This window comes from Entamoeba invadens, assembly GCF_000330505.1.
Source record: "Entamoeba invadens IP1 unplaced genomic scaffold scaff_1105074724689, whole genome shotgun sequence".
NCBI lineage: Eukaryota > Evosea > Mastigamoebida > Endamoebidae > Entamoeba > Entamoeba invadens.
In genome coordinates this window covers 40818-55201 of record NW_004443696.1, presented here as the reverse complement: position 1 = coordinate 55201, position 14384 = coordinate 40818, and the positions used below count along the sequence as shown (strand labels likewise).

Below are 14384 nucleotides of genomic sequence, written 5' to 3'. Positions count from 1 at the left end.
GATAAATTATTATAACCCATTAATATATAACAAAATTACATGTTAAATAGTTTTTGTCTTTGAATTAATTTATTTTTGGAAATAATTATATTTTTTGATTGTATATTTATAATAAAAATATACTTCGTTATATAGTTTCGATAATGAATAAAAAATGCCGCGGACACGAAAATAATAGAAAGGACACCATATACACATAAAGGACGTCTTTTATAGCGGGAGGACGTCCTTAAACCACAAAGGACGTCCTTCGGCCTATATTCCCGTCCTTCGTCCCCATGTCCATCCTTTCTCTTTAGAATATAAAATCTGTTTTCGATTAAACAAATTTGACTTTAAAAAAACTAATTAAATATAATGTATTTTTTTAAATTATTATTTATTTAAATTATTTTTACTTATTTTTATAAAAAATAAAACTTTATATTAATAAAAATGGAAAACGAGTTAACAGCACTTTCAACACTCTGCATAAACGCTGCAAAAACAATGTCAAACCTCTATGTGCCAAAATTGGAATATAATTACGTTGACGACAAGTCACTTGATATTGCACAACGCATTGAGAATGTGGATAGATACTTCGACAAACTTGATGAGGTCATCAAGAGAAAAAAACCTTATAACTACACTCAACACAATTATCACTACTTTAGATAACACTTCAAACAATATTAAACATAAAATGGCTGCTTATTCAACACGTAATGACAATGAGAAGTTGTGTGAGATATGCAATCTCAGAATTTCACTTCTTGAAAAAAATGTACAATAGACACAAAACCATTTGAAGACCAAATCAACAAAATTGTCCAAACAAAAAACAACTCAATCAATCAAATAATTGAATCAGAGAAATTCATCAATTCAAAAAGACAACACGAAGATGAACAGCAAAAACAAAAAGAAGAAGAAGAAAGAATGGAACGCGAACACATCACACTTAAAGAGAAAGACAGTCTTGAGAAGTTGACAAATATGAAGATTTCGAGTGTTGTGTTTGACTCAAATATAGACGACTGGTCAATTAACAATTCTGTGTTTTTTAAAAAGGTAATGAACAAAAGCAACTTGTGTTTTTTAATAGAAGACACAAATCACAACAAGTTTGGTGGCGTGTACATTGGAAATATCGATGCTGTTAACAAATGGCTTAATAGTGGCAATTCTTACATATTTTCACTTGTGAGAGGTGGAACTTTGAATCCAAAAAAGTTCGGGAAACGTGAAAATAACATTTATGGAAAAAACGAATATATATATTCTCAATAAGACCCATATCTCTTTGGATTTGGCGATGGTCATGATATTCGTGTGGACAAAATATATCAAAAGGGAAGTTATTGCAAACAATTAACAAACACCGCCAAACAAAACGAGTTGACTGATAATGACAATTTTACTCCAAAGAGTGTCGTTATCTTCCAACTCAACTGACCTGTTTTGTAGCTTTGTGTTTTTCTTTATATAGTTTTTAACAAAAAAATGACAATAATTTTTAATAAAAAGTGTATTGTGTAAAACAGTTATTCATTGCTAATATGGAAACAATAAAATGGACATTTCACTTCATTATAACGATTAATGATGGGCCTTAATTATTATTATAATAACAGTATGTTAGTTTTGCATATCATTTTACCTTTTTTCATTTCTCAATAAATATAAAGAAGTTTGCAACAAATTATTATATATATAAATTATTATATATATGTTAAATTGTAGTTAATTAATAACAAATTTTTAAATACAACTTACTTAATAAAAAAGGTATGAAGTTGTTCCAGTGCATTTATCCATTCCAAATAACGCGTTCATTTCACCATCATATTTAAAAACATTTTGAAGAACTTCTATTGAATATGATGTATACTTTCCAGAAAAATAACTTTCTTGAGTCTCATAAACAATTTTTAAGTCTGGAACTTCAAATTCATTTCCAAATGAGAGAGTATTGTTATTCATTTTAAAATCATATTTTTCATATCCTGCTTTAATATCAAAGAAGATTACTTTTTCGTTTTCAATTTTAAATAAAAATGATTTGCTTGATTCTAATTGCTGATTTGAAATAAAAGCACCAAACACTTTCCAATTTGAATTCACAAACAAAAGTAAAGCAGATCGTCTTTGTTGATTATAACCATAGTTATAAATTAAATTATTTATAGAATGATAATCTTTTGACAAATCTTCAACTCGTGAAAAAGTTGTTTTTGAATGTTTTTCTATTTGTTTAATAATATAAGTTCTTTTACTTAAATAAGGAACACAAGTAGTAATGGAAGATATTCTTTGTTCAGTCGCAAGTTCTTTTTGCTCTTTTATATTCTTCTCGTTAATTAGTGACGCGGTATTGACCAACTTCTGTTCCCAATCGGTTTTTGTTGCTTTAAAATCATTTTCAACACTCGAGATTTTACGTTTTAATACTTCAAGTTCGAGATCTTTGCTCTTCTTTTTTGCTTTTAAAATTTCATAAATAACATCGTCATTGTTTTTAGACAATTTTTCGAGATCATTTATTATTTTCTGTTTTGTTTCTTCAATTTTTAACAAGCCCATTTCTATTTTTTCTTTTTGCTTTTCAACGGTAGATATGAAATTTTTTCTTTGTAAAATAGCCTCTTGAAGTCTGTCATAGTAACCTTCAAGAGCAGTGACTTTCTTTTTAATAACATCTTCATAATTTTTATTTCTTTGTTTTAGTTTTTTAATACTTATACTGTTGGTGTTATTTTCATTAAATACACAATCGAATTGAGGCATTCTTTCTTTAAATTGGTTCACATTTTTACTTGCAAGCGAATGAAATTCTTTCATTTTTTCTATATAATCGTTTGTATCAACTTTATATTGATCAAGTTGTTCTGTAAACGACATGATTTTTGAATTGATTACAATTCAACTTTTATTATATACAATTATTGCGTTATTGGAGTAGGTAAGGATTATTTAAATAACCAATATTTGTTTAAAGAAAACCCTAATTATCAAATAACGTAACATTTTTTAATTTTTGTTATTTTCAAGACAACAATTATTAATCCAATTTATTTGTTGTTAATATATATACTATATAATTATAATTAAAGTTGGTGTCATGTATATTATAATACAGTAACGCAAATGTTATATCATAATTAATACAAATGTTTTTTATAATTGAACATCACTTTATCATATGTTTAATAATCAATAATTAATTAATTTAAAAAATAATTATAGATAGTTTATTAATTGCAAATAAAGAGGATTTTATAATACATTTTAATTACCAACATTACCATTTTTTTAACCAAAATATCCTTTTTTCTTATAAATTCAAACATTTTTATACCACATCATATTTTGATTTAAGGCGTTATTATATTGTTTATTGATTTAACATTAAAATGATTAATAATTATATAAAATTTTAATCCCAAACAAATATGTGTTTTATTAATAAAATTAAAAATATCAATAACTTCATTTAAATACAAAAACGATTTTTGTTAATGTTTTAAGATGACTGTAAATCACATCACAACACACTGACGTATATTATCTTCCTTTACTTTTCTCCGTTGTATTTTAAAATAGTTTGCAACGCAGCCGTACCCCATTTCTTGAACACCGATATCTTTTTTAGCAGAGGTGTAAAACAGTGTAGTTCCACACTTTTTCATCATTTTGATTTCTTCATGAGAAGAAACACTTGGTTCCAATTCCAATTTCGTAGCACAGAGAATTAAAGGTATTTCTTCATGATCATCCAATTCCAAAACTTTGTAAATATCTTTTCTGTATTTCCACACATCTTCAAAGGATTCAGCGTCATTTATTGCATAAGCAATGATATAAAAATTTGATTGTTTGATGCACAACTCTTGATTCAGTGTGTGTACATGGAACATTTTAAATAACATCACATCAAAAGTTTTGTCTTGATATTTTATTAGTTTGTGAGATTTGTGATCATCAATTGAACTAATACAACAACTCAAAAACATGTCATAACACAACCGTTGTAATAGACGTTCACGCCCAACACGATTATTTCCAAAAACACATCCACGAAGAATTGGATAGTTAATTGCACTCATCTTTTATTATTGAAGTTTTCAAGACAATACAATTTGTTTAAATATTAAACTGAATAATAGTATACTATACTTTATAGTTTATTTTTTATTATTAAATTGTTGAATAATATAAAAATCATTTGGTTCTAAAATTTTATATATATATTTATAACGTATAGTTAATTTTATGATAATTTTACTATAATTATCATTGTGTTTTATACTTTACTATATTATATAGTTTAAAAATTATTGATTGTATAAAACCATTCACCAATTAAATCATTATAAAAAATATGACTTAAAAATGGTTTAAATTAATTAAAGATGACCATTCATCATAGCTCTGAAACTTCTTTCTCTTCTGTCATCCTCTTCTTTTCGTCTTAAATGATCCTGGAACTGTGCATTTGAGATTCTGTCTCTCTTTTGTTGTTCAATGATTTTCTGATCAACGTCCTTATATTGTTTGTCCATATTAGAGATATTCGAAATCATCACAAGTAAGTCACTTGGGAGGTTAATATTAGTTTGCTCAAATTCGAATTTCTGTTTGTTGAGTGTTTTAAAGACAACGTAGTTTTTGTATACCCAATAGAAATACCCATCTTCATATTTGTAACACTTTCCATTATTATCATATGTCAAAATTAAAGACGTGAATGTGCTGTCAAAGCCGTAATTCCAATGAAAAGTATTGGACAATTTAATACCGGGCAGGGAAGCTTTTATATCAAACCCACTTGGTGTTTTAGTGACATCAAATTCTTCATTATTTCCAGTTAAAGTGATCTTATCTGTGTATTTCCCGAACATTTCTTTGTATAAATCAGTCACTATATTTTTGAGTGGTTTGACGCACTTTTCAGTGAAAGACTTTTCGATGCGAATTTTAAAGAAATTATACACCACAAAAGCCATTGCATCGTTATTGGTATTGTTATCAGATTGTGACGTACTCATCATCTTAAATTCGGTTGTTCCAATCTTCTTTGGAGAGTAATCTTTTAACATCTTTTCGTATTCCTTTTTGTACACATTCTCAAAAGCAAACACCGAGTACTCCTTGTTAACATCGGTTTCTGAATACAACTTTGAGATGTATTTACACCCAGGAAGTGCTGCACCAAAGACTATTTTAGCTTTGATATTCATTGGTAGGTCAAGTTGGTATCCAACAAAAGTGAACAAAGGCGCGAGTAAATCGATGCAACACCCCATTTTAGCGTCATACAATTTTTCGCAGTATTTCTTCCCCAAATAGTCTGAAATAGTGGAGACGTACCTTTCTATGTATTGGTCAGAATCTTTTTCAAATGTTTGTGTGAATGACAATTCCATGTTATAATCAATTTCCTCCATCAATTTGGCGTATTGGTACATCTCGTTGTGGTTCTTGCAGATGAGAGAATTAAAGAGTGAGTAATTTGAGTTGATCAGTGCGACACGGTAGTTGTATGATGTGCGTGGACTCATATCAAGAATTTTCATAAAAGAAGAGTCAAAATCTCTGTACCCTCCATATGCAAAATAAAGTGATTCGTCGGTAGAGGGGGTGCGATTTATCAGAGGGACACTGGCAGACACAATAGACATGATGTTTGGTAAGAATCCCATCGAATTTTCTGAGCAAATTGAAGCGTCTATTTTTGTAACAAAGTCTCTGACTTCTTGAAGATGTGAGTATTGTGACCTCAGAAAAGTTGCTATATAATTGCTTTGAATTTTATCATTCAGACTTCCTGAGACTTTTAATTTCAAAGTCTCCAACAATTTCTTGGCAAATTGAAGTTCACTTTTATATAGCACTAAATTGCTTTGATCCACCAGAACTTCATTTAATGAATTTTTAATAGCAGTTTCAACGTATTTATTTTGGAGTGTCTTATCCAATAACGGCTTTAAAGAATTAATGATTCCTTGGAGTTTGAGTATTAAATTGTTGTTATAGTTAATATACACTTTATTCACATTTTGCTGTTCATTCAGTGTTTTGATTACTTTGATTTGTCCGCACGCCTTGAGTGTTATAAGTGTGTTGTACAGTTTAATTTTCTCTTGTATAAAAACAGGCAAATCTGTAAATTTCAGATCAAAGAAAGAATAGACCATTTCAACATAGAAAAGTAGTCGTGTTGTATCTTCCATGAATTTAGTGATGTTTTGGTAACTTCCTACCTTCTCTTTCTCAATATCAGCAAATGTCATGATATCTGGGTTAGACCCCAATAAGTCTAAAATAAACTGTTTTGTCTTTTTAAACTCCTCTTTTTCTTCATCTTTGGAAATGGTTTTCAACTCCTCTAAAAATTCTTTTTTGTCATTTTCTTCACTTTTTGCTTCAAAATTCTCCCCAAAGCAAAAATTGTAAAATTTCTTCATATAATTTGTCATCTCAAAATTTTTCGCTTCGTTTTCTTTTGTAAAATACTTAGTGAGGTGATTTTTGTACGTCGAAGTGCACACATCTTTTTGAATATCTTTTGGACATTTATTGAGATTTTTGGCAAATTCAAAAACGCTGTAATTCTTCAGACGCAAGTCGTCTATTTTCGACTCGACATATCCTTTGATCATAGCATTTGGGTATTCCATTCTCTTTGGTAGATAATGCGTTCCAGTCAACAATTCAATTCCACACAAAGCCCCATTGAGTGCGTTTAGAGTGTCAAAATCAAAATTGTTGTCTTCACAGACGTCGTCTATGGTTTCAAAAAGTTTATTAATTTTTTGAATGCTTTCATTGGGGAAGTTAAACGTCTTTGTAAACATAACCGCCTGTTTCACTATCACTGCGATTTTGCTGTATGGGCTGATCGTCTTTTCCGACTCTGCAGAGTACAAGTTGTTCAGACATTTATTGAGTTCTAAGAGGTGTCTGTGCTCTAACAATTCGACGAGTTTGTCCTTCAATTTTCCACTACGGACTTCGTCTAAATCACTTTGAATGCTTTTCAAATCTTCGGTATTAATTGAACTACAAATTACTTTGACGTTTTGGTCTGCAGTTGTTTTTTCTATTTTGTTCACTTCGTCTAATTTTAGTGAGACTTTTAGAAGGAGCTGAGGAATGTCCTGATACTCTTGTTGAGTAACATTTGAGCATTTGTTTTGTGATTTGATTTTATCAATATTTGTGGTGATCTGTTCGACCAACTTTTTAATTTGAGTTCTCAACTGAGTAATTTTATTCACATCTTCTGATTTTATTTCAGTTGTTTGTGTTGTTTGTATTACTTTTTGTTGAGCACTTTGCTTTGATAAATCACTTTGTTTATTAATTGATTGAACATTTGTTTGAGTTGCTTGTACTGTTTGTTGAGTATTTTGAATGACTGGCTTACTTTGTTGAACAAATGGCTTTTGTGGTATAACCGTGGGCATTTGCACAACTTTTTGTGGTTGACTGTAATTGACTTGTGGAGTACCCACATTTGTTTGTTGTTTCATAGAATCCTCCATTATTTTATTTTCTTGCATTTCTTTTTTAATTTCTTCAAACATTTGATAATACCTTTTAGACTCTGGTTTAATTGTTTCTATTTTATTTCTCATTTTTAACAAACTAGAATTTGGATGTGAACTTACAACGACTTTATTCATATCATCTTCAATTGACTTCAAATCGTTTTCAAGGTTATTCTCTTTGTTGTTCAAATTACGTCTGAGTGTGTCCATTTTTCCTCTCACACCATAAAACACTGAACTGAACACTTTCATAGCCAATAAAGTGTTAATATTCGACTCACACGTTTTAATGTTTTCTTCAAAATTAATACCCTTTTTAGTGTATTGTTCTTGGTGTGTTTCAATAAAGGTTTTTATGTTTTGAAGATCTTCATCAAGACTTTCATAATAGGTATTTGCTCTCATCAAAAACCCAATTTTACGTTCAATTTCGGTGTTTTCTTTAACAAAATCAGATTCTTTCTTTAGTTTCTCAATCGTTTCATCGTGATTTGTTGTGTAATAAAAATTCACAAACTCGGCTAGATTGGGATTGATTCTTAAAATTTCATTTTTCAATGAAAGAATTGTCAAGTTGGTCTCTTTAACTAAAGGCTGATCCAAATTCATACGAACAAAGTTTAAGTTACTTTCATAATTTTGCCAATCATTGTTTGTGATGGCACTTTTTATTGTGTTGTACCGCCAAGATGAATTTGAAATGACTTGAATAGCTCTATCAATACAGACTTTCTTGTGTGTTTTTATGGCTTTCTCCTTCGCTTCTTGAACTGTCGTAAGTTTACCTTCCTTTTCTATTTCTTGCTTCTTTTGTTCAAAACATTCATTGCCATCTTTTAAATACCCCCATGACCTTTCAGGATCACAGTCATTCGTTTGATTGTATTTCGCAATTGCACTTGATGACATCTTTTGATGAATACAGTGATTATAAAATTCTTTAAATATATGTTTTCGATTGGAATTGATTATGTTTACGAAAAATAACAACACAATAATTGTTATTAATAGATCAAAAATGAATCGTAATCATTTACAGAATGATTTTTTTTGTATTTTTGTTGAATTTACTATTGTTTTGAAATTGCAAACAAAAACATTGTAAACATTTTTTTATGAATTCAACACAAATTAATAAAAGTTGATACTTCATATATGTTTAAAACAAATATTATTATTATTAATTCTTTATAACTAATTTCATTGTGTTTTTTTTAATTTTTTGTATAATTTTAATTTCGGTAACACATGAAATTTTTAATTTTTGAAATATAACATTTTGAACTTATTTATTTAATGTTTAAGATCTTGATATTTTTGAAGTGATATAAAAAGAACAAAACTCAAAGTTATTTTAATCGTCATTTTCTTTGTTATGACAACGAATAAAGACCTTAAACTCTATGATAATTATACAAATTTTACATTAAAAATTCAAAAAATTGATGTTTTAATAATGTTGAAAACAAATATACAGATTTGTCTATTATTTTACCTAACAAATTATTAATAATGTATTGTTTAATTAACCCTTCGAGGAAGGGAAAAATCAAAATTTGTAAAAAACAATTTTAGTCAATTGTAATGTAAATGTGACCTTTTTTTCTTTAATTTTTTCAAAAAAAGCCAGACACCCTGAAAACGACGGCTCTAGTAAATTTTTATGGTAAATTGTTATAAATTATAGTAAAAAGTGAATTTTTTGTTGAAGTTGGGATGAACAAAGGTTCACTTTTTTGCTTGATCCTTTCAGAAACAAGCCACGGTTCAATGGAAAAGTCAGATCAAACATTTATTGAGATGTCTACAACTTATAACAATAATAAAATTAATTATAAAATAAAACAAAGAACAAATTGCCATCATAAAACATACTGGTCCGGAATATTCAAAATCAATTGCATCATAAAATAACAAAGAAAAAATAATAAAGCATAGACTTTGATGTGTATAGAAATTTCAATGTGAAATTAAAAACAATGACAAGGGAAAAATAAACAGATTTTTTTGTAAACTTTGAAAAATACAAAAATTTAAAAAATTGGGTTTTACTATTTTTTTGTAAAAGAAATAAGATAAGACGTAAAGACACTTTTGTTTGTTCCGACTTTGAAAAATAAATCTTAAATAAAATAAGTGTAAAATAAACAAAAGATAAGTAAAATACATTTCAAAAGTATTAAAAATCGCAAAATCGAGAAAAATTTATAAAATAAACTTTAACAATAAAAGTAGTCGCATTTAAATAAACTTTGATCACCACGAGGTTTTGTGATCATCCGTTGAAATTCATTGAGTGCCACTGTCGAGGAAGCAAGATATGAATTTATTGTTTGTAATTTTATTATTTTATCATTTTCAAACAAAAACAAAAGGCAAAACGTGTTTTATGCAATCTATTTAGAATATAAAGATTTGTATTTGGTAAATAATTGTTTATTTTGCAGCTACTGTTTATTCATTTTCAAATTATGCATTTTTGGGCAACAAACAATAAACTTATAGTAAATGTATTGAGATAATGAAAAACAAAGAAAAACACAAGTGTAAAGACAACACAAATATATACCAAAGTTGACACTTTAAATTATAATTTATAATAAAATAAATCAATTTATTGTTAATAATTTATCATGTTATTTATAATAGTTTTATAATTATGATTGTTATATATAATAGTAACCATCAACAGACATAATTTTGACACAATAACACATCAACAATCATATCTTTACTACAACGTGATGTCATCGAAGTGATAAGTAATCACAATGATATAACAATGTTGTGCAATTAAAACTATATTGTATTTTATGTATAATTATAACAAAAAATGATATAATCATTCCTTTTTATAATGTTATTATTATAGAAGATACATAGTGTTTGTTATAAAGAGTGTTTGACTGAAATACACAGTTTGAATTAAAACAAAACAAATAAGCATTTAATTTATATAAACAGAAACACGCTGGTTTAGTGAATGATCAACAAAATGATCATGTGTGATATAATCGATGTAGTTGTTATATTGATAACAATTTAAATTATTTGGATGTTAAAATCGATTACATTCTATATTTCTAATATTATTTTACCATTAATAATATAGAGTCTAGAATAATAATATAATAATTATAAAATAATAATTTAATTTTTTAAATGACAATAATAGTAAAATAATGTTATTTAAACACACCTAATAACAAAAATATTTAAATATTTTTGTTTTAAAATAGATAATTTTAAAGAATATTATAAATTAACAACTATCTGTTTTTCCACGACAATGGATCAATAAGAAATAGGCAAACAATTGTCATTTATAATATTGTTAACAGTTATAGTTAAAAATATTAGATAATTTATAATGTATTGTTTATTTGATTGATTTTGTAACGAATTGTGTTTTGTGTTTTAAACAGATTTTTTTGTTTAAATTTTAAAATTAAATACAGTAAGGTTACCCCGTTTTGTTCAATTGTTTTAATAATGCAAGACAATTATAGTTATTTTTAATTAATATAAACTATTTTAACAATTTAGATGCAAAGAACATTTTTGCGTTTTTATTTGGAAATTGCTAAACAATGAAATGGTTTAAATTAATTAAAAGTACTAATTAAATCTTACATAAAACAACGTCACTTGCTACACAACAAAAAAGTTTATGATAAAAAAAGAAAATACTTGATATAAATTTGAATAAACACGATTATTGAGTGGTTATTTCAAGATTTGTTATGGATAAATTTATTGTTTACAATTGCATTATTTTAAACAACAATGTGCAAAACCAATTTGTAATCAAAAATTATCATTTTAATCCTTATATCCCGAAAAAACATTTGAATATCTAATAAATATCGTAAATCAACATTAAATAATTGTGTGAAATAACACACAAATTTCTTGTTATATTTGGAATAAAAATTCAAAAAAATAATTACTTATTACTATAAATAACTTTGCCGCCTTGCATTTGATTTGACGAAAAAATGCAAAAATCTGCTACATCATTAGAACTCAAAAAATCACATTAATTATCAAATGGTGAAGTCATCACCATTGGCAAGAAATAATCACACACTTAGAAGCACTCTTCCAGTCATCATTCCTTGGTATGGAAGCATCAGGTATTCGCGAGACAACTTACAACTCAATCATGGAGTGTGATGTCGATATCAGAAACCAGTTGTATAAAAACGTCGTCTTTTCAAGCGGAACATCAATATACCCAGGCATTAACGACAGACTAGAGAAGGAGAAAAATGCAAATGAAAAACGAATAAGTATAATCAAGGCTGTTCATGCTTGGCTCAATTTAATTATATTCATATTGGTGTTTATTTGGTTTAGTTTTAATAATTATTATAATTATTGTTATAATCAATCATACAATTTTAATAATTCTACTATCTTTTTTATTTTTCACAAGTTGATTTTTATAGTTCGTTTATAATAAAAAGTCTATACAATTTATTATTCTTTTGTCACACATTGTATAATGTATCCAAAACAGCTATTTTTCTCGACTTAAATTGATGTTTTATAGAGTTTTTTTTACCATATAATATAATTATTTAATGTTATTGTTGTGTTAATACAATAACAAACAGAATTAATAGTAAGTAGTGGGTTTTTATCGTAATATTTTGATGTTATTTGGTTCTCTAAGTATTTTTACTTTGAGTGGAATCTATTTTTTATTTCGACAACATTATTTTTGTTATGTTGTTATTTTATTTTGGTTTGGTTTGGTTTGAACCAATCTTATTGGTTATATAAAACCCTCAATCTTGCACACTTTTTAAGTGTTTTTTATTTTGTTTTTTAAAAAACTTGAATATCTGATAATATTATTTAATCATTTTTTATTAACAATTTTATTTGTTTACAAAAACAGTTCATTTTCGTATTATTTATATTACTAATATTAATTTGTTAAATTATATATTTTATTGATTGAAGGACGAATCTTTAACAAAAACCAATTAATTTGAGTTTATGAATGATGAAATGTTTTATAAATAATTCAAAAGTTTGAATTTGAGTTGAACTATTTTATCGAATAAATCAAAAATCATTCTAAATTGTTCATGAAAAGTCACCATTATTTTCAGTTTTTTGAAAAGTGAAATTATTTTTTGAAATTTTTTTCTGAAAAAAAAGAAAAAAATAAAAATTTTTGGTTTTCGAAGGGTTAATAAAAATACAATACTAATCATAATTATTATTAAAACATTTTGAAGATTAGAATTTTGTTATTATTTGGATTAATTTTTTTTAAAAGTAAATAATACCCTTATAATATTAAATTAATAAAAATGAAAATGATACAATCGATTAGAGACAAGTCAACAAATTTGTTATTAAGAAACGAATAATAATTATATCTTCTTTTTAGTTTTGGTTTTTATTCTTTTTTAAATAATTTTCAATGTTTTTTGATAATACAGTCAAAAGCGTCTATTGTCGTATATCTGACAGAAAAACGTATCTATTAATTGTAAATAAGTAAATTTTGTTATTTTTTTTAATTTTGAAATTTATTTTTTATAACTAATATAGTTTTTAATCCAACAAAATTTACAAATATAAAAACAAATTATTAATTTGTTGTAAACCAAAATGATTGGCCAGTTGTTTGACAATTAAACATGTTTGACAATTATCATCACGACAAATTGACGCCTTTGACTGTATTTAAATATTTTATTATATTTAATTGTTTCAACAAGCTCCTCCGACATGTTGTTGTGACATTCATGAAAGACTTAATGAGTGACAGAAACCATGGAAAGGCATCTTTTGAAAGTGAACACTCACTGGATAGCTAAATACATGAAACTGGTTACTTGGACGATGAGATGGTTTGGAGAGAGAACTGATCGGAGTCATATGAACCTACCGAAAAGTTGGGTGTAACAAAATTGAATTATTTATTTTTATTATATTTAATTGTTTGTATTTTGTTTCAAAACAGCTCAATCAATGTATCATAATATGTTAATACAAATTACGTATATATTGGGTTCAGAATTATTTTAGAAATAAAGTTTGACACCCATTTAATAAAGTATATTTTAAAAGATCCTGCTCGATAACTATATTTTTTTTAAACAACAATTTATCATTCGTTTCTATATTTATTACTGTTTAATTTCATATAGAGTCAGTCCATAAACGTTGTACACTTTACGAATATTAGACTTGTTTTTGCAAATTTTTGGGGGTATTAGGATAAAAACAAAAATAGCAGCAAAAATTAAAAACGCACTTTTGGGAAAAATCAAAAAAACGAAAAATAGGATAAAAAAATATGGAAAAGTTGGGTGTACAAATACAGGAAAAACTGGTGACCAAATCATAAACCAGGGACCAGGAGGCACCAAATTTTTGTTTTTTTCCACGAAAGATTGTTTTTTTAAATGTTTTGATTAATATTTACTTTTTGCTTTTAAAAATAAAAATATACAAAAGAGAAACACAATTTACCATTTTTTGTTCAAAAAAATAACAACACATTTTATCATATGAGTGTGTATCAGAGACAATTTATTATAAAAAATTGATTATTATAAAACTAATACACGTAAAATATTTTCAAATAATATTTATTGATATACATTATATGGTTTATTATATTTATATATTTATTTAGTGTATGTTTTGTTATAAAGTATTATAACAAAATTAAGTTTCAAATAAATAGAAATAATACTTTTCAATTGTATTAATTTTAAACAATCAATATATAGATTTAAGTTGAAAATATCAATTATTTTTGTTGATAAAATATTAAGACTTGTATTTGATGAATATTATGTTTTGGTCCACATGAAAATT

General features: G+C 26.4%; 3 protein-coding genes across 3 annotated transcripts; 1 reads left to right on the top strand and 2 right to left on the bottom strand.

Moving 5' to 3' along the window:
• Nucleotides 1-1758: 1758 nt before the first annotated feature.
• EIN_423290 (hypothetical protein) lies at nucleotides 1759-2769 on the bottom strand (the record flags this gene model as incomplete). The annotated part of the gene is made up of 1 exon (XM_004261011.1): nucleotides 1759-2769. One exon carries the CDS (start codon nucleotides 2767-2769, stop codon nucleotides 1759-1761), a length of 1011 nt encoding a protein of 336 aa, XP_004261059.1.
• A 1619-nt stretch (nucleotides 2770-4388) lies between these two features.
• Nucleotides 4389-8444, bottom strand: EIN_423280 (DNA double-strand break repair Rad50 ATPase, putative; the record flags this gene model as incomplete). The annotated part of the gene is made up of 1 exon (XM_004261010.1): nucleotides 4389-8444. The coding sequence occupies one exon, from the start codon at nucleotides 8442-8444 to the stop codon at nucleotides 4389-4391; it is 4056 nt and encodes a 1351-aa protein (XP_004261058.1).
• Nucleotides 8445-11658: 3214 nt separating this feature from the next.
• EIN_423270 (actin, putative) lies at nucleotides 11659-12372 on the top strand (the record flags this gene model as incomplete). Its single annotated transcript, XM_004261009.1, has 2 exons — nucleotides 11659-11877; nucleotides 12229-12372. 2 exons carry the CDS (start codon nucleotides 11659-11661, stop codon nucleotides 12370-12372), a joined length of 363 nt encoding a protein of 120 aa, XP_004261057.1.
• Between the last annotated feature and the right edge of the window lie 2012 nt (nucleotides 12373-14384).